At 33.1% G+C, this 25,649-nt stretch overlaps 1 protein-coding gene across 4 annotated transcripts in view; it reads left to right on the plus strand.

The window, feature by feature from the left end:
* Positions 1 to 25,649, plus strand: part of LOC143229631 (Kv channel-interacting protein 4-like) — a 94,094-nt gene that overhangs the window by 45,712 nt on the left and 22,733 nt on the right. For 3 of the 4 annotated variants that reach the window (XM_076462226.1, XM_076462225.1, XM_076462224.1), the window contains one exon: positions 4,460 to 4,703. The exons of the other annotated variant lie outside the window; for it this stretch is intronic. In XM_076462226.1, the coding sequence (XP_076318341.1) occupies positions 4,529 to 4,703 (175 nt within the window). In that variant the 5' untranslated portion in view covers positions 4,460 to 4,528. The remainder of the gene's footprint in view (positions 1 to 4,459; positions 4,704 to 25,649) is intronic. 4 annotated transcript variants of the gene reach the window in all.

Raw genomic sequence — 25,649 nt, forward strand, 5'->3', positions numbered from 1 at the left:
ACCATTTCTTTAAATAGTAATTCAAGCACAATCTTAAGGTAAAATCGCATGGAGAGGTTGGGTACATAACCTCAAAATACATGAGTTGCAATCTTTCTACACACATGTAACACATGTTTCACTAACTTTAATTTTAACATCTAGTAGTAGATTCTGTAATAAATAATTTTAATACATAATAAATAGTGTTAATCATTACTATAGAAGAACAACACCATTTTTCACAAATCATTGAGGACTGATCTTTCTTGATCGACAACGTGTATATAATACTGTATACACACACACATTCATAGACTATTACAGTCCTTGTAGTATTTTTTGTTGGTGTAAGATTGTGTTCGACAGTTCTTTTCGATAGTTTTATTATCCTAATGGATTAAACTAGTTTCCTCTTTCATCTCTTCTATGTAAATACAAACCCAGTAACTACCAGTAGTTGCCTCCATTATTATATTTAATGTAGCGTATAAATATTCGAAATTATTTGTTTGTTATAAAGCACAAAGTTACACAAAAGGTTATTTATGATCCGCCCACGACGGGTATCGAAACCCGGATTCTAGTGTTATAAGGCCGCAGACATACCGCTGTGCCATATTCGAAATATAATATCACAATTAAATCTCGTAACACACAGTTTTAAATAAGTGTAACTATTCTAGGTACAATATTATACTAGAACCTCTCAATATTTATTTATAACAGTACTGAGAGGTTGTAATATACAGTGGAGCGCCGTTAAGCCGCGGTATTTGGGGGGTCAACCTGCTTAACCGCGGCTTAAACCTTTGGACTGAAAAGCCGAAGTCGCCAACAGCTCCGCCGAGGAGCCTCATCCGGGCCATTGCGTGATCATTATAATGTTAATGTATAGACTATTCAGGTACAATTGACAAGTGCCGTTTTAACACAAACGACCAATGCATTGCGATGGTTCGCTTTTCCCTGTAAAATTTCGTCTTCCCGTGTTACATGCGGGCCGCCATTTTAAATCTCGTGGTAGCAATATTGCGCAGTTGCATAAATTATTAAATTTTTAATACCGAATTTATTAACTGACATAGAGAGCAGATAAGGTAGATTAACGGTCGATTTCTATTGTAATATATTTTATTTATTTCCCAAATTAAAGCAAATCCTTTTTAAATATCCCCTTGAAGTTATAAAGACAAGGAGAGTGTGAGAAACTATAAAAACCCAGGTAGTAGATTTAATACATCAAAATGTTGGGACAAGACTTGCTACAGCGGTTTAAGCGATTTCGCGGTTTACTGGTCCGCGGCTTAATGGCGCTCCACTGTAATATAGTACCAAGAATTTTGATTACACTGTCAAACAGAAGTCTTATAATGCTATTTCAAGTAAGTATAAATCATGCAACTACAATACCATACTGAAGCTCTATAACATTGAATGTGTGAGAATGTTTGAATTACAATAACACAGTGAAGTCCTATAATGTTATTTTTTACAAGTATAATTATTGTAACTACAGTATTACTCATTATTTATTGTTGCATTTTAAACAATCTTTTGTAAAAACCTCTCATGGTTAAAATTTTGGTTTTGCTTGTAAGAAAAACTTATCATTACATTTCTTTCTTAAACATATTTATTTGAAAGTAACACGTCTTCATAAATGTACTTTTCTGACACGTTAACAACTAAATTTTAAGATATGTGCAAAATTTCATTTAACTATTCAAAGCCTATGCTTAACGCACAAATAATATGATAAAATAGGCTTGATTTGAAACAGTTACGGCTGGCCTTAATTGGCTGTATATTTACTACCACGTGCAGCGCTCTGTCTTTGCTACAATGAAATCGTTGGCTATTTTTCATTAGAAAAGTTCCATCGACGAACAAGCCACTTTTGTCAGTAATCTCTATATGTGCGCGTAAATCGAATGGAAAGATGGAAATTCGATAAAGGAGGAAACGTGAAAATGAGAAAATAAGGGGAGATATGCTTAAGGTCGGGTTTGGGGTTTTATTAATTCCAGACATTTCAATAGGACAGACTTCATGTTCAGTCATGTTTAGAATGCAATGAAACTAAGTAACCAATAACAAAAGTAATTGATCTCCTCGTGCTTTCTAAAGCCTTTCTTAATGTGTAGTAAAACATTAGTAAGAACAAAATAATTTAGATTTCTTGTATAATATACAGTGATATAACATGGTTTACCGTAGGAAGAAAGATTTAATACAAACATGTTTACTTCTAGAAATATGGTTAACTTTAGGTAATTACTAACACAGCCAATATACGTCATCGGAAAATCTTCGTCATGTTTATCAGTGGTGGAGCTTGCTGGTAATATAAGTTAGTTAAACTAGTAATTGAAAACAAAATTATTCACATATGTTGTGGTTTACGTAGCTAAAATGTTTATAGAAACGGCCTTCAAGTAACGATGCGTGACTTAATATATTGTCTATTTCCCAAGGTAGCTTTAACTTAATCATTGTATAAAAGCCCCCCTCCTCTCAGTGGTGGCTCTACGGTAAGTTTGAGGGCTTATAATGCTGAAAACTGGGTTTCAATACCCGTGGTGGAAACAGCACCGATAGCTCATTATGCAGTTTTATGCTTATCAATGCTTATTTGTTTGTTTCTTAATTTCGCACAAAGCTACTCTAGGGCTATCTGTGCTAGCCGTCTCTCATTCAGTAGTGTAAGCGAAGGCAGCTAGTCATCATCACGCACCGCCAACTCTTGGGCTACTCTTTTACCAACGAATAGTGGGATTGACAGTTAAATTATAACGCCCCCACGGCTGAAAGGCAAGCATGTTTGGCGCAACGGGGATGCAAACCCTCGACCCTCAGATTACGAGTCGCACGCTTGGCCCTATGAAAGAAAGATTAAAATATCGTTTATTTATGTAATTTCATCCAAATAACGTATCCCGAGTGATATAAAAACAGAACACATGGTAGAAACTAGTTGAAGTACTTAACGTAAACACTCGTTCTTACTGATTATAGAAATAGTAGTTTTAATTCTTAGTCTCCGTATTGATTATTAACTCCAAATCTCGGTACTAGTTGTTAACACTACGCAGTAACTGGTTACAAAATTCATCGCTTTATTCATTACAAATGATCCAGTAAATGAATCGTTGCCATAATTTTTGAGTTTACCGAAAACTAAATATTAATTGCATATTTTTACTTTTTTGATTTGGATTATTTTTTACGATTTCTTGTCATGAATGAGATCCCGTTAAAATGCTCAAGAATGATTAATTTTTGAACATAAAAAGAGTGTATGTGTTTTCTCATAGAACAGCCACATCTGGCTATCAGCTGAGTTCACATAAAAAGAACATACATGATTCATTTTTTGATAATTTTTGTTCATCCTACATTATTGTTAAAGTGTGATAAGTGACAAAAGAACGTCGAAAGAAGATAGTTCTATAAAAATACAGATTAAATTGAATAAGTTGAGATAACTTTGAATAATAAGGGTATTCGTTTAGATATGGAAACATTTATTTTCTTTAGATTGCATGTGAAAATATTGGACATTTTTGTGAAACAAAAAAATCATTCACATAAAGCCAAACTTTTCACGGATAGAAACCATAGCTCAGCCGGTGTTACACTTGCTAGTATTTTGTTTAGTTAGACAAGCTAGATTATTTTTTTGAAAAATGATTTACACAAAACCAAATATTTTTCCCCTATAGAATGCCATTGCTCAGCTGGTGTTACATAAGTTCGTGTATTTTATTTTTTATATTAAATATTCATTATGGTCTTTAAGGGATTTTTCTAACTAAAGGTAAGTTTTTCATCAAAGTATAAATATACTGTTTTAGAGAACTATGAATAATTTCAGGGAAATCTTCGAAGGAAACATAAGGAGTAGAAATTGTTGTTTATCGTACCTTTGTGTTTAACAAATATTCAAATATAATTTTCATTATCATTAGGTAAATATGGCTTTTGTGTATGTTCGTTCAGAGATCTGGTTCAGATTCAAAAAGCAGTATTCACTGACTTTATTATTGTTTAGGCTAAGTAAGACTAGTTAGCATTTTGTAAATTTTGCTCTTTATTAGTACTTCATTGTGTTCAGAATTACTACAATAGTTTTGATATAAAAGTTTTGGAACAAAATAAAATAGTATTTATAATTTTCTTAATTTTATTTCTATTTTATATATGTGTATAATACACACACATACAATACTCCATTTTTCATTTTGTTCCTGATAAAAGTAGTTCTTTAAACAACGTTTGACTCTTTATTATAATTTTTAGTATTGTTATATTTATTCATTAAACAACAAACAACAGCATATTTGTTATAATCGAATGCCCATTATTCTCATTAAGAGTTTAACAATGCTGAACATGTTTTCATTAAATCATAAGAAATGTTATGTAAAAAAAACAAACAAATACAGATTTCTTTTTCAAATGATGGATTTTCACGTAGCTCTAATCCCGCCCGACAATTGTTGGTGGGATTCAACACGACATTCTCAAGTGGCAGATCCATAACTAGATGACTGAGGTGGATCAGAGAGACAAGCATGGTTTCTGTAATCCTAAGAACACGTTAAACGAGTTCCAAGACGACCAGCTTCTCGTCTGGTGTCCGATGGGGGCGATATTTTCAATCTTTTCCTTTTACCAACGGCTACTGCGGTTCATTCGTCAAACCTGGGCTGGGAACACGCGTAAGTGACTCTAAAATGTACTACAATATATTTTTTAATTTTCTCTTCTGTTGTACCAGATTGTTACAAATCCAGTAGTTTGACGTTAAATTCTGCTTTACTTGTTCCATTGACGTTGGTTTTTCCACTTACCTGAGATTCCTCCACCTTTTAACGCTAAAAACATAATTTTGATTCTCGTGGTGAGCATATTGCAAATAGACTATTATGTAACTTTGTGGCAAACATTAAATCAAGAAAAAACAAACTAAATGTTCTCTTGAAATTTTCTAAAACTGGATCTGTATTACATTCGTAAAATTATATCAGTGGTTTATATCTTAATACATAATAGAATAACTTGTTTATGTCTCATTACATAATAGAATAACTTGTTTATGTCTAATTACATAATAGAACAACTTGTTTATATATCATTACATAATAGAACAACTTGTTTATATATCATTACGTAAGAGAACAGTTTGTTTATACTTCAGTACATAATAGAACAACTTTTTATATATCATTGCATAGTAGAACAACTTTTTTATATATCATTGCATAGTAGAACAACTTGTTTATATCTCATTATTTAATACAAAAACTATTTTGGATCAAATTCTATAAAATGATAAAATCTATCCCATATCACTGCTGGCCAAAATCTTAAGGCCAATGAACATAAAAAAATTTGCATTTTGTGTTGTTGGACTCAACCACTTATTTGAGTAGAGCTTTGAAAGATGAAAATAAAAAAATAAAAAAAAGCTTTTAACACTTAATAAAGAATATGTGAACACCATGAAATTAGCCTAAATACTAGCTGGTCAAACGTTTAAGACTACACCAAAAAGAAGTTCTAAACAGGGTACGAAATGCCCAGCAAGAGGTCTCAGCAGTGAGTTCCACGGCCGTCATTGCGAATAACTGCAAACATTCGCTTTGGCATGGTCGATATAAGAGTTTGAAGAAGGCTGGCTGAATGTTATTTTAAGTGGTGACGATGGCTTCACGAAGATCATGCACTCTTTTGAATTGAGGTCCATTTTTATAGACTTCCCTTGCTATCCACCCCGAAACATTTTCAATGGGGCTCAGTTCGGGCGAACACGGTAGATGGTCCAAAAGGATAACGTTATTCGCCATAAAAAGTCCTTTGTTCTACGAGCATTGTGGATTGCAGCATGTACTGCTGAAAGATACAGTTATTTCCACACAAGCGAGAACCCTCAGTCAATAAGGATGCTTTCTCCAACATGCCAATGTAGCCAGCTGCTGTTTGACGCCCCTATATAACCTGAAGCTCCATTGTTCCATGGAAGGAGAAAGCACCCCAGATCATGATAGAACCTCCTCAACTGTATCGTGTAGAAAATGTCTCCGGTGGGATATCCCTATCGTGCCAGTAGCGTTGGAAGCCATCTGGACCATCCAAGTTAAATGTTTTCTCATCAGAGAACAAAACCTTCATCCACTTTTCTACGTTCCATGTTTGGTGCTTCTCAGCAATGTTTAAGCAAGGTGTTTCGTGGTGTGGAAGGAGGCGTGGCTTTGAAGACGCTTACGGTTTTTAAAGCTTTTCTCTCATAGATGCCGTCTTATTGTTCTTGAGCTGCATTCTGCGTCCGTAGGGGCCTTAATCTGGTTCGACGATCGGCTGGTGTTTTGTCGGACAACCCATCAAATCCTCCTGCTCAACGCCGGCGATATTTTCTTGGGTCAACCACTTGAAATTCTCGTTCCGTATCCTTCAGGGTCTTTTAAGAAATTTGCAACAGCAGTTTTCCTACGCCCAATCCCACCAGCGATGGCACGTTGAGAGAGACCTTGCTTTTGCAGCTCGACAATTCTGCCACGTTCAAACTCCGTCACCCTTTTAGCCTTTGCCCAATGTAACACAGGAGATGTCAGTGGGAGAAGTTAACAACGCTAACGCTTGAACACAAATAACTGAATTTCGTTATGTGTTTACCGATTAACGCTTCGTTTCAGTATGGTCTTAACCTTTTGACCAGTTAATATTTAGGCTAATTTCATAGTGTTCACATTTTCCTTATTAAATGCCTAAAAAGATTTTATTTTTATTTTCCCTTTTCTTATTTTCATCTTTAGAAGCTCTACTCAAATAAGTGGTTGAGTTTGGCAACGCAAAATGCATATTTTTTCTTTATGTTCATTTTTCTTAAGATTTTGGCCAGCAGTGTATGTATGAATAATTTGCTTCATTTTCCTTATACGAAAACGCGGTATTTTGGTAACAAATAAGTATTTTTCGTAGAGATTGACATATGATTATTTTCTCTTAATGTTAAATCTTCAGAGAACTTAGTTATTTCAGAAATATTTCGTAATGCAGGGGTTTCGACAGCTGTAGGTGGATTATGGAGCGCAAACGACCAAAAGTAAACGTAATTTCAACAAATTGTCGTATCTACTTGCAAGTTAAAAGTAACAGCATACAATCATACGACTTAATACAACCATAATGCATTAAAACGTACTGAACAGCCAGCAGTTCAGTTTGGATAAACAAGTACAGCACCGTTCTGGACCACACTGGTCATGCTGTAAAATCACGTTCTGGTCATGATAAATCCTTTGTTTTTTTTTTGCAATGCGCATGAGAAAAACTGTGGCCGTTTATTCCTTTCTATGTACTCGTACATAGTTCCATACAGTTGAAGTATTTAAAATGACAGAATGCATACCTTATATTACAAAATGTACAAGACAGTTATTCGAAAGAGAATTATATAATTATAATTGCGACATAAACCTAAACTTCAGTTAAGGAACAACAGAAAAATTATTCAACCTACTATTTAAAACTGCATGAATATCTATCCCAACGTAACATGCATCATCGATTTCTAATCATAACACGTGCAGTTGTACTTATAAAAATGTATATATATACACACACACAAACACATATCTAAGAAAGATGCCCCAGAAACAGAAACGAAATATCCTTAAGAAAATCTTAGCGACGTCCATTAACCGATTGTGCAGATGTTTAGAGTCAATATATATATTTAATTTCCCATTCTTATGGATGACTTTGCAATAATAATACAACACAAAATAACGAAACAGGAAATTGTCAAATCTTACAAGAAAGTTCTGATAATTCAGTTTCTGCTAGAACACGAAAACTGTGTAATACAATCACGTTAGGTTTGAGAGTAGTTTGACAAGAGGGGAGGTAGAAGTGGTTTCATAGGCACACATATATAAACTGAACACAAACTTTTACAACGTTGCTGTTTTCATATACTTTTTGTAACTGATAAAATACGTTTTTTTACGAGAATAAACGCCAAGAAATATATCACAATAAATTCATCAAAATTTCTTGTTTTCATCTTTCACTACCATTTGGTCGTCATATTTGTTCGAAATACAAACAACTAAAATGTAATAGTTTCCCTAGAGGCTTGCTATGAACGGATTGATTTATTTAGATCCTTTTGGATTATGTTTATTTTTTTTAATGTGATTGGTTTGTTTTGTTTTGAATTTCGCGCAAAGGTACACAAGGGCTATCTGCGCTAGCCATCATTAATTTAGCAGTGTAAGACTAGAGGGAAGGCAACTAGTCATCACCGCCCACCGCTAACTTTTGAGCAACTCCTTGAACAACGAATAAAGGGATTAACCGTTACATTATAGATCACCCTGACTGAAAGAACGAGCATATTTGGTGTGAGGGGGACTCGAAACCGCAATCCTTAGATTACAAGTCGAGTGCTTTAACCACCTGGCCATGCCAAGCCTATTAATGTGAAAGTTTTTCATTTACTTTAAGAAAATACACATTAATGAGTTACTTTCCTAAAAGGTTAATACGCCACCCGCCCGTCACACTAAACATGCTCTCCCTTTCAGCTGTGGGGGCATTATAATGTGACGATCAATCCCATTATTCGTTGGTAAAAGAGTAGCCCAAGAGTTGGCGGTGGGTGGTGATGATTAGCTGCCTTCCCTTTAGTCTTACACTGCTATATTAGGGACGGCTAGCCTATATACTCCTCGTGTAGCTTCCCCCATAAAACCAAAACAAACAAACAAACATTGCTAACTTAGGGACTGCTAGAACAGATAGCTCTTGTGTAGCTTTGCGCGAAATAAAAAAACAAACAAACAATCGTGTGTCACTTTTGATAATTTTTATCTTACAGAGAATAATTTCGAGAAATATAATCTGACGATAGATGTAAAAGCTTGACTGAGTTTGATGTAATGAGAGAAAGTGTTATGTCATTACTGTTCGTATACACAGAAAATACTATTTGTGTGTGTATTAAAATTCAAAGAGATCTTGTAAGCCCAAAATCAAGTACTTTCGGCAAAGTTGTGGCAATCGGATCTCAATAATTGTCATCATTAGTAGCATGCGGTATAACCAATTGCTAATTATTGATTTTATAATTTTACTCATTAATTATTAGACTTAGATAATCGCATAGACTCGTAATCATGGCAACGATTGAGCCTGAAATTTGATATAATAATGTTTTTTAATCTTTTAGAAGAAAAGAAACGAAAAAAGAAATGCAGTAATTTTAGCTGAAAGATATCTAATCAAATACTTTGATTAAAAGACAAACACGTATAATAAATGGTTAATAAATCTCTATTTACTATGTAATTTTAATATGAAAATTAGATTTTTTCGTATTTGTTTCTTACACAGTTATACTATAAGCCAATAAGCAGCCTTTTGTATTTAATACACGGGCACTCGTACCATAAGTAATCTGTTTAGGTCTTGTTATTGTTGTGAATAACAATAGTGAAATATTGTACTAGAAGTAATCTGTTTAGATCTTATTATTATTGTATATAACAATAGTGAATTATTGTACCAGAAGTAATATGTTTAGATCTTGTTACTGTTGTGAATAACAGTAGTAACACATCGTACCAGAAGTAATCTGTTTAGATCTTATTGTTGTTGTATATAACAATAGTGAATTATTGTACCAGAATTAATCTGTTTAGATCTTGCTATTGTTGTGAATAACAATAGTAATACATCGTACCAGAAGTAACCTGTTTAGATAACAACAGTGAAATATTGTACCAGAATTAATGTGTTTAGATCTTGTTACTGTTGTGAATAACAGTAGTAACACATCGTAACAGAAGTAATCGGTTTAGATATTATTATTATTGTATATAACAATAGTAAAATACTGTACCAAAATTAATCTGTTTGAATCTTATTATTGTTGTGAATAACAATAGTAACACATCGTACCAAAAGTAATCTATTTAGATTTTGTTCCTAACGGCTATTGTTGTGAATAACGATGGTAACTATTATTGTAAGGAGGTTAATTATGTGTAACGCAATCAAATTATCTTTTCTAGATTGTTTGTTTGTTTGTTTGGGAATTTCGCACAAAGCTACTCGAGGGCTATCTGTGCTAGCCGTCCCTAATTTAGCAGTGTAAGACTAGAGGGAAGGCAGCTAGTCATCACCACCCACCGCCAACTCTTGGGCTACTCTTTTACCAACGAATAGTGGGATTGACCGTCACATTATACACCCCCACGGCTGGGAGGGTGAGCATGTTTAGCGCGACGCGGGCGCGAACCCGCGACCCTCGGATTACGAGTCGCACGCCTTACGCTTCTAGATTGTTATCACATCAGAATAGTGTTGTTCATAGTTCGTTTTTCATTTCCGTTTTTGTTATTTCATAAATTCAAACAATTTTTCAAGTGAACCACAACAATAATAAGATTTCTTTTATCAACCAATATTATAGTTGTCTTATTAGATCCATATAGGAAAGATGGCAAGTGATTCGAATAAGACATTTTAATGATACGTCTTATATATATATATATCATTATTTCATACAATAAAGTTTTAGGTCTTCTCATGTTAACTAAAGCAGTACATTTCTCATTAATATGTGTAAGCAGTAGGAAGCTGTCTTTATTTCGTATTGGAAAAAGAAAACATTTATGTAAATATATATACGTACTTCAGCTAACGAATTGAAACGACGAAAACAAAGACTAAAATGATAAATAACATCGTGTGATCATTGTACAATCAATACAAGTTTTTTAAACTTACTTGGAAGGGTCAAATTCCTACGGGATTTTCTGAAGTGAAAATATAATACTATGTCTCCCAGGATTGGATTACCCTGTAAACGGACAGCATGTACAGTAAAAGGGTAGAAAATATATTTTTGTCAGGTTCCTCTAAACGTTTTGTCCCACTCCCATACCAATTCACCCAGTAGCACATCAGCATGTCTGTGGACAACAGAGCACAGGTTGTGTAGCTTGATGCTTAATTCCAAATAAACATATAAACATAATCTAACCCTTCTTGGGAGTAAATTAGCCCATCTGTCCCCTCCACAGCTGGTATGACATAACTATCCCAATTCTAAATACTTTTGTCTGCATGCCCGGCATAGCCAGATGGGTTGAGGCATTCGACTCGTTATTTGAGGGTCTCACGTTCGAATCCCGGTCGCATCAAACATGCTCGCTCTTTCAGCTGTGGAGGCGTTATAATGTGACAGTCAGTCCCACTATTTGTTGGTAAAAGTAGTCCAAGAGTTGGCGGTGGATGGTCTAGCCTTTTCTCTAGTCTTACAGTGCTAAATTAGGGATGGCTAGCACAGATAGCTTTCGTGTAACATTGCGAGATGTTCAAAAATAAACAATCTTTTGTCTTCCACTTTTACAAACAAACTAAAGTTAAACGTGATTGTATTTTAGAATTAGGATCATCTCTACATTATTTCTGAATGCAAATAAAAAAATATTGATATTTTGAAAAAACAGATTTCTATCCTTAGGAAAAGTATGTTAAAATGCTTTATATTTGTACCCGATGAAAACATGATATTTGTTCATACTGTTTGACAACACATACATCTACAACGAAGTACAACTAACAAGCTAGCGTGTTGAACACATTTCTTCGTATTTTTGCCTCGAGCCACTTGCTTACGCATGAGCTAGCGAGCGCAAACTTGCTCGTGTGGTTTTGATACCCAGTGCAGTACGGTTAAAAATATTCAAATGATTTCAATCAAAGTTAACACGTTTGGATTACACTATCGACTTCTGCTATGCGAAGTGTTTTCAAGTTTTGATTAGCAGTTGTATGTTAAAAAACAAGAGTTAAACATGACAAATTAAATAAGTACTTCACGAACAGTTTAGCACGTATGTAATATTTAGCTCATGAAGTCATCCCTTAGAATTACAAGCCAGCTGACATCAGTACTGTTGGAAGTGGGCGTCATGTTTTGTTACACTCTTTCTTGCACATTCAGGTTAAGTAATTACAACATAGGAACACCTACAAAAGTTGTAACATTTTCAAAACGAGACTCAAAACTCGAGCACTTTAAAACACTTGGATATTCAGAAGAAGAAGAACAGCCAACTTTGAAAGTGCTCGAGCTTTGAGTCTTGTTTTGAAAATGTTACAGACCATATAAACATACAGAATTAGACTGTACAAAATGCTGTAGAGAGTATACGACAAGGCTTTATCTTATTCCTAACTATGCGTGTGTATTGTATAGACAATTTGTCACACTAGTACGAGCTATGATTGTGTATAAGAAAGTGTGTTGTTCGGTGATAGTAAAATCACATTTTTGATCTCCTTAGTATATTGATAGACGTCGCTTTAAGTTAAGAACAGTTTTATTTAATATCAATTGTTTTAAACACTGATTAAATTATCTGCATTTATCTCTGTACATGTATACATATGGAACTTTCACATTAATGAAAGCTAACTATCAACAAACATAAACCACTTCATTATGCTTAGAAGTCTTAGGTTGCCTTATCATTATATTAGCATAATGTGCTTCCATAGAAAAATATACTGTTATATATTTATACATTAAAAACTGGTGAATAAAGAATTAGAAAAGCTGAAGAGAGAACATGCAAGCAGAAGCTCATTAAACTTGTAAACTGAAAATTGGGATGAAACAAAGAAAGGTGAGTCGCATAACAAATGATGGATTACGTTCATCATTGTAAATAACCTCTTCAAATACGTTGTTGTGTTAATGAATTACGTTCATCATTGTAAACAACCTCTTCAAATGTGTTGTTGTCTTAATGAATTACGTTCATCATTGTAAACAACCTCTTCAAATGTGTTGTTGTCTTAATGAATTACGTTCATCATTGTAAACAACCTCTTCAAATGTGTTGTTGTCTTAATGAATTACGTTCATCATTGTAAACAACCTCTTCAAGTACGTTGTTGTCTTGACGTATTACGTTCATCAGTGTAAACAATCTTCTCAAATGTGTTGTTTGGTCTGTAACTAATCCTAAATATCATTATTTTCTTCATGCGAATTTGTTTAGTCAGTTAGAATTGACTATTAGTTATCGTCATCAGGTCTTAAAAAGCTTTTAAAGGACGCTAGGTACAAGTGGTTTAAGAGGACCCTAAATATACTTTAATTTTTTACAATTCTTACAAGTTTTAGCCTATTTACAAAACGTTTTTACTGTATAGAATGAACAATTTTCAATAGATTCCCTTTCGTTTATCTTCCAGTATATATCACATTGAACTGTTTGTTTGTTTATTTTTGAATTTCGCACAAAGCTACACGAGGGCTATCTGTGCTAGCCGTCCCTAATTTTGCAGTGTAAGACTAGAGGGAAGGTAGTTAGTCATCACCATCCACCGCCAACTCTTGGGCTACTCTTTTACCAACGAAAAGTGGGATTGACCGTAACATTATAATGCCCCCACGGCTGAAATAACGAGCATGTTTGGTGCGACCGGGATTCGAACCCGCGACTCTCATATTACGAGTCGAATGCCTTAACCCACTTGGCATTGAACTGAAAATCAGCAACTGTTGAAAGCATCATTTTTGTGTGATTTTTTGTTACCAAAAAATCCCCTATAAAACAGACACTGTACTATTTGTTACATAGAAATTATTTCAAGTTTAATGTAATCAGTAAGTTATAAATGAAACACTAACTAAGCCTTATAGCCTGGTTTATATTTTCCTAATACAAGGTCAAACCTAAGCAGCGATTATTAGATAAAAATTAGTGTGTAAAACGTACATGAAAATAGATTTTTTTTTGAGCCGTTTGTTTTGTTTCTGTTTTCAGATGCACGGTTGATACCGCATTTACTATTGTTGCGTCAGTTATGTGAAAAAGAAATTCATAGAAGAACATAAGTGAATTTAATTAGAAACTAAGAATGCCTGAACTTCATTAGTATTGTAATGCACATTTGAGCTCCATCTTTAAAGTTTTTGTCTTCGTTGTGTAGAATTTCATTTCTACTTATATTCTACTCTACCAGTTTCGTAACTGAATTTAATCATTTTAACTATAAAAATTCGTGTAAGTTAGTAAACATAACCTGGATGAGCCACAACAATTTGTGCTCCTCTATAGATAACACAAGTTAAATCTTTCTACTGTTGTTGTTATTTTATACGTCCGCAGACATACCGCTGACCCACTGGGGGGCCAAATCTTTCTATTATATATAACAACAGGAAAGAATAGTTCTCTTGAATTTCATGATGCCAGGTTAACGTGGTGAACGTCATAACCATGGATATTCTGTATATCTGGCAACAAATAAGTTTAAAACTTTTCATAATAGGATACTTTCTTTGATTATTTAGGAAACTGTGTCGATTAAGCTATTTAAAAACTACAATAAATAACATGTTAAAAGGGTACGTTTGTACAGTAGTTATAATTAAGAATGTTTTGTTAAATCTATTTGAGATCAACTTCAACTTCTAACTCTTTTTAACTTTAGACCAAAAACAGTGTCCATTCGATAAACTCGCTAAGTGAAGCATCACATTATACACATTATTCAAGATAGTCATAACGGTTTCTAAATTCGTATTCACTCTAACAACATTAAACGTTTTAATACTCGTACCGCTCTTTTGTTTTAAAAATACCTTTGTTATCATTATTTTTCGACATTCGTCTACAAGAATGGTTAAAAAAGCAAATCGGATGTCATGGGTGAGGATTAATGAATTTAATAATTCGTCACCGGATTTGTGTAAAAATATTAGACGCCGAGGACTAGCTTTGTTGGTTATTTGAACATTGTTTACAGAAAATGAATTCGTTCATGTTGACCAGAAAAACTTCAATTAACTTTACACTGTCAGATGTAAGGATTCTTGAGGATATTCTATTAAATAATTGATTTGAATATCCATCAACTTGTTTTCCAAAATATTAAGTAGCTTCTGAAATTCATAATTAAAACATTCTTGTTGTTGCAATAAATCCACTGTGTTTTTCTTGTTGTATAATAGAAGAAACGGAACATTAACTAGCGATTATTTTCAAAATATCCTGCTTATTGGATAGACTACATCTTCATCTTTCAGAATTCAGTTTGAACTTTCTTAAATGATTTTCTAATGTTCGCATGACAGAAATCGTTCTCGAGATATCACACTCTCTCGCGCGCGCGTGATTCGAATTTCGATAAAAGTACCAAATGCAGACGTAACAAAACTTTCAACAAAATTTTCTTGAAAAAGAATAAATCGAGACACAACAAACGATATATTTTCGCGACTCTGTCGAGAAATTCACAGCAGTGATCAATGAAAACTATCCAAAAACAATAGATTATGAAGTTTGATGTGCAGAAAACTAAACTGCTTTTGTTGTATACGCCAAAGTTTAGTAAATATATTACTTTTTCACAAATTTTCTGTCAAGACCACCTGGAAAAGCAAAATTAGAAAAAAATAAGTCTTGTTGTTCTCCGGTTAGAGTCCAAGAGCCTTTCCTAAAATATCTTGTTAATTTATTTGTAGTTTAAAGCAAAGTAAAAACAATGCCCTTTTCATGGGCTCCCTAAAATTAATTTAAAATTTAGAATAATCGTTTTACTTTTGCTATCGATTTTTCGTTCGAAAAGAAACTCGTTACATACGTTCAGTTCACACTGAGCATTGATTAGTTACAAGATGTATACTAATTCTTTTGGTTAGCGTGTTTGGCTGCGGATCGAAGAATAAGGGCTTCGAGAAGTCATGTTAAACACTCTCTGCACTCTCACCAACTGGCAGTCATTACTCTGTTCAAAGACTTGGACATATAAAACGTTTTTGGTGGCGGGTACTGCTAATTGGTGCCTTTTTCCTGAACAATAATTTGAAATTAAAGATGACTATGTGTGAATACTAGGAGTCTCCATGACTTTGCTCTTCAATTCCAAGGGCACATAAATGCTGCTTCAGTTAAAATAAAGTTTAATTCGGATGATTTTCGTTTAAGATAATGTTTGAGGAACAATTATTTCTTTTTCTCTATTTCTACCTTGCAGTCGGGACCTAAGTATTAATAATTAGATAAATACATGTAGAGGTAGATGGATACCAACATGAAGAGAATAAGCAATTAAAATATGCCAGAAAAAACCGCACGCAGACAAACCCAAAATTAATTACATCTTAAATTCGTACAAATTGCCTCCAAAGGTAAAATATAAACTTTATTGTATATATTCTTCAGAAGGTCAGTTATACATTATTGAATAGTTACTTCAGAAAGAAACACGTCTTTGCACAATTCCCACTGGTAAGTTTTATATTTTACTACAGACTATTAACCTCATTAAGTGAGTTATAAATTTTTACATAGACTGTTAACCTCCTCAGATAAACTGTACATTGTCATAAAGTATCTCAGAAGGTAAATTTTACAATTTTTTACAAACTGTTAACCTGAACAAGAAAGTTATACATTTTTCCATAGACTGTTAACCTCATTTTTGCCCAAATTTTTATAGTAGATAAGTTAGTTACACGTTCTTCAATAAAATGTTAATCTCATTAAATAAGTTATACATTTTTGTACAGATTGTTAATGTCATCAAATAAGTCACTCATTTTTTGCATAAATTCCTCGAAAGAAAATCTCTATATTATTGCATAAACATTTCTTTCTCAGTTTTCTCGTACAAATTACGTAATGTATTGTTTCACTGAAGAATTATTTTATCTCTAATTCTGCAACATATTGTTGCTTAATTTTACAAACACAGGTAAAGTACACATTATTCTACAAATTCCTTAAGATTGTAAATTAAACAGGAGATTTCTAGTCTTCCTTACATCCATAAAGAAGGATGATTCTAACGTTGGAAGCTACAACTACGCTTTTGCTGCTTTCTAAAGTTCTAGTTTTAAAGACGTTTCCTTCCAATGAATGAACAATGAACGACAGCTTTGATTTATCTAGTAAAACACAATACTCATAATATGAGTATTCGAAAATCAGTGTTTCGAAGTTCATGAACTTTTCCACAGAGGAATGTTAGTTTATTATTAAAGACGATCTTTGTCATCAAATTGATGGTATCGCTAATGGTTTCTAGATAGCGTTCTCTTTGACCAATCTTTTTTTCCTGTGCTATCAAGAGAAACAAACTGTCCGCAATTTTTAAAACGTTCTACTACTGTAAATATGTGGTTCATACATTTAGCATTCTTATGAAGTAGGGCCAAACTTTTTGTTTTGTTGAATAAGTAAAAAACATACATAGGACTACAAAATAATAATCTCATAAAGTCATAATGGCACAACGGAATATCTGTCACCTCATAACACAGCAATCCAGCTTTCGATACCCAAGATGAACAATGCAGAGACACACTGATTTATAATAATAATTACTTCAATGTGAAGTATGGCATAATAAACTTTTCTGTTTAATTTCTTAAACAAAATTCAATCACAAGTAAGGAAAATATTTCTTTATTCATATTATTGATGAAATACTACATAAGTATCTCACTAAGAGAAGATTCAGCAAATCATCTATATTAAAAGTTTCGAAATATTCTGTTGGTATTACCTTGCCATACATGAATAAATAGTCTTTCGTTATTAAAATTTAGTTCAGAAATATTATTTTTAGGATCCTTCTTCAAACACAGCCATAATGTATTTTTAAACCTACTTACTTGTCACCTATAGAATTTTTTTAAGGTTTGAATACTTTATTCCAGCATTAAAGTCAATAAAAGTAATTTACATATTTATTTGTTCCTGTTGTCAACAAGGTAATCTCTGGTCTGCTAAAAGAAAATTGTTAACTCGTAAGAAAGAACATACAAAGTTGAAATCAATAACTGGATTGAGAATACTCAGGCATACACTAGGTAAACCTATGTTGCTTCATTTGAATTATTTTTCGATCTTAGCAAGGGTCAATGATGAAAAGAGCCTCGAATAAAAGAAAGCTTGATTATACACAAACTGAGTTCAGATAATACCTAAATAGGCTTAGCAGGTTGGTCGCTCTTAGTGTAACATCCAACATTCATTTTTTAGTGCCAGACAAGGTTTTTGGTTCATTAAAGTTTTGTTTCAACTTTAATTGTGCAGGACATTTCGTGTTAGTTGTTTTTAGTTTTTGAACTATTCATTCCGGTATCGGTTATTTAGCGACGAGACATGTAATTCATAAATTGGAAAAAAAACACACATCACAAACATGATCAAACTCGATGCTTAAAGTAAGACTGGATAAATTATTTTTTATCGTTGTTGTTTGACCGCCCCCTCAGTGGTACAACATTATGTCTGTGAACTTATAATGTTAAAAACCGGGTTTCGATCTCTGTAATGAACAGATCGCAGACAACTTATCGTTAGTTTTTTCTTAATTCCAAACAAATAAAAATATTTTCCTTCGTCAAAAATAGGTAGAGTAAAATATTCAGCCCTACTAATAATTGGTTTCTAAATAATTTTTTTTTACTGGACGTTTAGCTGTAATAAATAAATGAATGAATAAAACTTTTACTGATATTAAATGAGCATGTACAAAGATAAAATAACGTACAATATTAGTTAATATAAAACGTTGAGTGGGTTGTTCAACCGTTTTGTGGCATTTTTGGACGATACAAAATGTACTAGATCGATATCTCTTTTAAAATATTGCACAGAATTCGAGCTCTTGCTTCGAGACAAACAAAGAAAATTTATAAATGCTGTTTTGGTGTTGATGAAAACTCTTTTCAAAAGCAAGTTTATTTTTACTGCTCTATTTTGATTTCACTTTGCACTCTAAGAACGACTTTCAACATGTTCATGACATCTAGGACGCACTACCCAATAATAAATGTTCTGTAATGTTTTGCAGCTATTTCTTATGGTTTTCATTGGTTGATGCCTGGTCAGTCATCCCTACCACTGAAAGATTTAAGACTTTGAAAATGGTTACAATGAGAAGACAAAGTATATCAATCTATGATTTCTCCTGCTTCACAATATTTCTCATGTTCTGATTGGCTTCTAACGTATTTTACTAATCACATGTATCTTCAAAGATGTGTCATTCTTATTTCATGAATAATGTTTGAATTTCATGCTTACATCAAACCTCCCAACCTTGCTATGCAACTGAGACTCATAGGATAAACATGACTTTTAGAAATCCTTCTAGTGTATATTAGACATTTTATCTCTTAAAATAGGTCTTCCATAAGGGCAATTAATTTTCAACAAAATCTTGACAAACAAATAATTCATTTTGAAATAAAGATTTCTCTGTTAGAAATGTGTCGATGAGAACACAGAAGTCTTATTGTTCGAAAAATTCAATACTCTGTTATCGTTGAAAGGAAATTTTAGTGCTTTTGACTGTTTATCAGATATTGTGATGAGTGATATAGACACTAATTTCAGTACGATCAACTCCACACTTTAAGAGTTAAAACTTATTAACGTCTCCTCAAGTCTACTTCATGAAAAATGTATATAGTCTGCGTATTGAGTGGAATAACTTAATGCTTTCCACAAATAGAAACGTCTAAATATTTTTGCTGTGGTCTGGGGATTATTAACTATTATTGTTCAAGCTGTTATCTGAGAACACACTACATTTGTAAGGACAAGAAACGCCACTAAAAATCATATTGATAAACATAAAAACAAACTCAGAGTGCTACTGATGTTATTCAGTAATTAGTTGTGTTTTGTCATATAATATCGGAATTATTATTTTTTAATTTGTGTGATCAGTATAGTCATGCAAGGAACAAGATTATAAAGGAAACAACAGAATATGTTTTTAAAATGATTTTATAGGATTTGTTTAATAGCAGAACACATTACGATACGTCTAGTTCAAAACACACTACGATATGTGTATTTCAGAACACATTACGATATGTTTAGTTCAGAACACATTACGATATGTGTAATTCAGAACACATTACGATATTCTAGTTCAGAACATATTATAATATATTTGATTAATTTTTGACAACACTGTACACAGGGAGAACGAAAAAACAGAAGACTAGTGGAGACCTAATTAGTCGCACTAGCGAAACGATTTATAATAGCTAAGTGAGAATAAAATATCGCTATTTTGATTTAGTTAGTAATATTTATAAGTAGATTTTATAAGAAGCACAAAATAACAGAAAGTGCGTAACAAGATCGTATCGGAAGAATTATTTGATGGTGCAAAGTTATGGTATAATTAGTTATCAACAAGTTTCAGTGTGTGAAATACGTTGTTACAGACGACTGAAGAAGACCAGTTACATATAAGTAAAACTAAAGGGGAAGTTTTCTGACGTGAAGTGACAGAGAGACAACTGTTTGGCACGTGTAAGAAACGGGAATATGAAATTTAAAATAATGGAACTGACTTTAGTATGTAATTATCGTAGCACTCGTACCAAGATTTGTCTGGAACGATAAAGTTATAGTACACGGACAATGATGTTACTAACATTACGTGTGACAAGACTGTATAAACCAACGTGAGACATGCTTTGATCTGAATAGTTATTCCAAAAATTAGATTTTTTTTGTAGGTAAAGTAAATTAAGGGAACTTACGCTATGACGTGACTAGTTCCCCCTAGATACGAGGAAACTTCCATTTTTATTCATGTGATACAAACACGGAAAGACGAAGAAAATCTTGAGTGAAGAGAAAAAGCTAGTTATACATGTCAAAATAAATTTATACATATATTTTTTCAAATTACTTTATGCGTTTTGTTGAAGTTGTGTCAAAAAATAGAATTAATCATAGATGCACTTGAAGTTCACGTAAATCTTGTGAAAGGGTATTACTTTATGGAGTCGTAAAATGCATGGAAACTTTTTTTCCCAGATAACAACCATTTGTTTGTTTGATTTCTCCTCTCTACTCTCCTTAGATACGGAGTATTGCAGAATTTTAAGATGTGAAATATATCCTGCTCTGGTGGCTGAACAGTAGAAAGAATCTTATAAATTAACTATATGCTCGTTTATATGACGAGGAGATGAGTTAGCTGCTTCTAAAAAAATACAAGATTTTTCCCTGTTGGTTATATTTATGTTTACTTAAATCAACGTACTTGCTCGTGAAGTTTGCTGTAATAACAGCAAGTAATTCATATCGCACGATACTGTGACGGTGGACATTACTGGAGTTACTTTGAGGATGTCGTGAGAAATATCTATAAGTTCGTAACAAATAAATCAGAGTTGATGTTATTCATGTACGTTATACATAAGTTGCTCAGCTGTGGTTAAATTCTGAATTCTGATTGCTTAATTTATATACAAAAAAAATATTGTCGTAAAATCGATTAAATGGAAAAGAGAAAACAACAATATTGGAAGATGAATTTATTAAGTATATATATATATATAAAAGGAAAAAAAAACAGTCTTGAATATATAATATATAAATATAAAAGAAAGAAAGAAACAGTCTGCAGTACGCTTTACTGTACAGATAAAAAACAACAACAATTAAACAACAACAACTTGACGTTAAAATTGCTATGTTGAAAAATGGAGAAGCAAGAACGTCTTTCAAGTTATTATTAATAACAATGGTATTCAACTGATGCATGCTAATTATTATAACATTTGTTTTCTCGTGTATCGATTTCTGAATGTAATTATGCATTACACGTTATATTCTAACATATAATTACATTAATTAATTTGCCAGTTAATTTCTAGTTTTGAAGAGCATAGCTAACGGTGAGATAACAATAAGTTTACAGTACTATATTCAGGGGTTCTATACCCTGCCGTAGACACAGGAGATGAAAACTAATACTTCATTTTATAACTGCACAGTCATAAATAAAATCTTGTAATCTTACTTTTATTAATTAGTTTTCTTTGTGTTTCTGGTTTCTACGAGGAAAAGGTGTCACTCATTGATACTTTTTATGTGTTTGACTGTGTGCTTCCTCTCTTGGAAAGAGTGCTTTCAGTGTTTACGAATCATTCAACTAATTTATTGGCTTTTAATGTTTTAAACTTTCACTAGCATAGTGGAACGAAGTTTTAATACAGTTTTCAACTTCATAAGACTAGCTTATTGACTCACCAGTTCTTCTGCTTGAAGAATGAAAGTTAATTAAAGTAATATAAATAAATAAATAGTATTAGTAATATACAAGTTAGTTTAACAAATAAATATATAGCTTGATGTTAATAAAAACCATAAATGTAGTTCTGATTCATAATGACTTATATAATTAACAACATATTTTAACTCGCCAATTTAATCTAGTTCACACCCGTTTAATTATTGTTCAAGCAACTGGTTATATAAGTACCGTTATAACAACTGTTGTTTCAATTTTGAGATATTCCCCACCCAAAAAGTCAAGAATAATAACGATAATTAATTTATTAAAATAATAATAATAAAAAAAAACCACCACTTAATCCTAATAACAATCCACGAAAGGGGACGAAGAGGAACTACAAAGTTCCTGAACACCCCAGTTGGAGAGAGAACTCTTCGGATTTCTCTCTCTCTAAACTGAACCCCTGCCACGTTAGTTTAGTTTAGTTTAGTTGTTTCAAACACAAGCAACCACGTTTTTCAGGAAACTAAAAAAAAACAAAGAAAAAATCTAGAAAAAGTAAAATTATCACTCGGAAATACGCCTATTAACATGAGCAAAAACATCACATTCCTTGGCATCATTTTCGACACAAAACTAACACGGAAAAAACATGTTAACAGCATACACTCATCAATTGGAAAACGTATTTCACACTTAATGACTCTAACCAGCCAACACTCGAAATGCTCCTCAACAACCATTATCCAAATATACAAGGCTTACATTCGTCCACTAATAGAGTATACGTGATGTCAAGTCACATATAATATGTCAAATAACACACTCCAGAAAATCCAAGTCCAACAGAACAGAATACTAAGATCTGCATTCAGTCTACCGTCATTCACGCCAGTAAAGTATATACATCAAATCAGCAACTTACCAACACTAAGAAATAGATTAACAGAAATATCACACAAATACAGAAACAAACTAACGGCATCACTACAAATTAACTAGTGCACCAACCAAATTTATTTCACCATACAACGTATTTCAAGAATCACACAACAAAATACTTAAAGGGCAAAATTCATGTATTTTCTTTTTCAGGTTTCGGGCACAGGACAGGTAAAACTTTCGGCGCCTGTCCTGTGAAAGTGGGTTTTTTCTCGGGACGCTCCCGTTTCCCCCCACAGCAAAAACTTAGGCATTGGATCTTTAGATCCCAGCCTAGGCAACTTTATTGCCATGCCCTGAATCGGGTCGTTTAGGTTTATGTTCACATTTACTATGCCATCTGACTTTCGGGACGGGATCTGGCCGTTTTCTCCGGTGCTACCTTTGCCTCGTTCATGAATAATATTAAGTATGACCAACTTTACTTCTTCACCCCCCAAAAAAAAAAGTTTAAAAATTATAAAGAAAGAAAAAAAAAGCTAAATTCAATATCCTTCCACGAAAGGGGACAAAGAGGAACCACAACGTTCCTGAACACCCCAGTTGGAGAGAGAATTCTTCTGATTTCTCTCTCTAAACTAAACCCCTGCCACATTAGTTTGCGTTTACTGTTATTTCAATTGTCTTGATGAATTATGGTACACGACGAGAATTCTCCTCATCAGTGGATATATCAGATATAGTGTGGTTCATATGTTATTACATAAGTTTCATATAACTAACATAGATGGAATCCTTTATTAACTTTCTGTAATGACCGATAAAACAACAACTATATATTATGAGAAGAGACAATAAATCTGATCGCAATATATCAGCATTCATGTCAATCTTTAATAAATAGTGAAAAGCCAATTTTGTTTTAGCATATCAGATGGAGTTGAATCTTGACAAACTGGTATAGAGGTAGTTCTTTACTTATGATTAGGCCTGCTCAAGTGAGTTTCATTGCTAATCTACTTCTGTAATCGTCGTTCAAAAATTAGTTTAGGTTAAACTTTCTCGTATACTTTCAAGAATATGAGTAATAATGGTAGAAAAACTAATTTAAACGACTTACTGAGCTATGAACTGTTTACGAGCTACTCTGATTTTAAAAGTTACTGTTTTAACTAACACGTTTTTAAATAAGTAAACCTACTGTTGATATCAGGCCTGTGCAGTGAGTTCTCCATTGTACTATACTGTCATCCTTGACTTTGAGGTAACGATTCGGCCTCCATCAGATTTTATGCAAGATTGGGCATGCAGCCCGACATTTCTTCTCTGAATCAAGAAGAAACATGTTGAATGCATTGTCTAAATCTAGTTTAAAAAATTAACCATTTGGTTAAGGCGTTTCACTCGTAATCTGAGGGTCGCTGATTCGAATCTTTGTCACACCAAACATGCTTGCCCTTTTAGCCATGGGGTCGTCATAAAGTGACAGTCAATCCTATTATTCGTTGTTAAAAGAGTGGCCCAAGAGTTGACGGTGATTGGAGATAAATAACTCTTTTCTCTCTAATCTTACACAACCAATTAGGAACGGCTATCGTAGAGCCCTCATGTAGGTTTTCGCAAAATTTTTAACAAACATTAAAAAGACCTGAATCGAGGGCTCAAATCGCCGTCACATCAAACTTGCTCAATCTTTCAGCCATGGGATCGTTTAATGTCACGATCAATCCAATTATTCGTTGGTAAAAGAGTAGCCCAAGAGTTGGCGGTGGATGATGATGACTAGCTGGCTTCCCTCTAGTCTTACACTGCTAACCTAGGGACGGCTAGTGCAGATTGATCTCATTTAGATCTCTACGCCACTCATCCATCCTTTCATTTGTCCTTAGTCTCTTAAGTTAAAAATTCTAACTCAGTGGCTGTGAAAAGCAATTCACCATTAAAATTATTAAAGAAAAGATTGTAAGGCAAATATTAATGTGTTGGCTATAGTTGTCAAGTCCTAGTTCATATCAATAACCATCAGTAAATGTTGTTTCCTGTTGTGCATCTCTTGTTTATTATATGTTCTGCCTTTTCAGAAAGGTGAAGTAAAATAAATATTTTACTGTTTCGTTGAGTGATTGTTTCCCTTAATTCAAAACATATATAAAGCTTTCATATTTAATGTGATGTTAGAGTGTTTGTACCGGTAAAAATGTATTAAACGTAGCATTCTAGCGTTTAGAACAGCTGTAGAAGTAACCCAAATTTGGACAAGGTTCAATATTATAGATATTATAGATTCATTACAGGTCACTATGCGCTTTTAATTTGGCTGAAATCGCTATCACGCCTTTACATAGTTCAATACATGGAAAATTTAGGTAACATTTTTCCGTTAAAACGTTAATATTTGTCTTTTTTCATGGAACAGTTTAGCTTAACAAAATTATTATATTAAGTACATGTTATGAAACTTTATATGGAATGGATCGTCTTAGAAGTATTTGTAACCTTTTTAATACAAAGTTATGTTTTATTTTGTTTAATGTTACATCATGTTTCAATGTAACTTTCTAAACCACTTTTACAGTGTTAATAAAAAAATAGTTGATTTCGCTCTCACTTCTTCTACACGTTTCCATTTTTAGTGTTCATTGAACTTAAAGCCGGTGACATCGTTTTGTATTCGAAATATATCACAACTT

Source organism: Tachypleus tridentatus, chromosome 10 (genome assembly GCF_004210375.1).
Source record: "Tachypleus tridentatus isolate NWPU-2018 chromosome 10, ASM421037v1, whole genome shotgun sequence".
Classification (NCBI taxonomy): domain Eukaryota; kingdom Metazoa; phylum Arthropoda; class Merostomata; order Xiphosura; family Limulidae; genus Tachypleus; species Tachypleus tridentatus.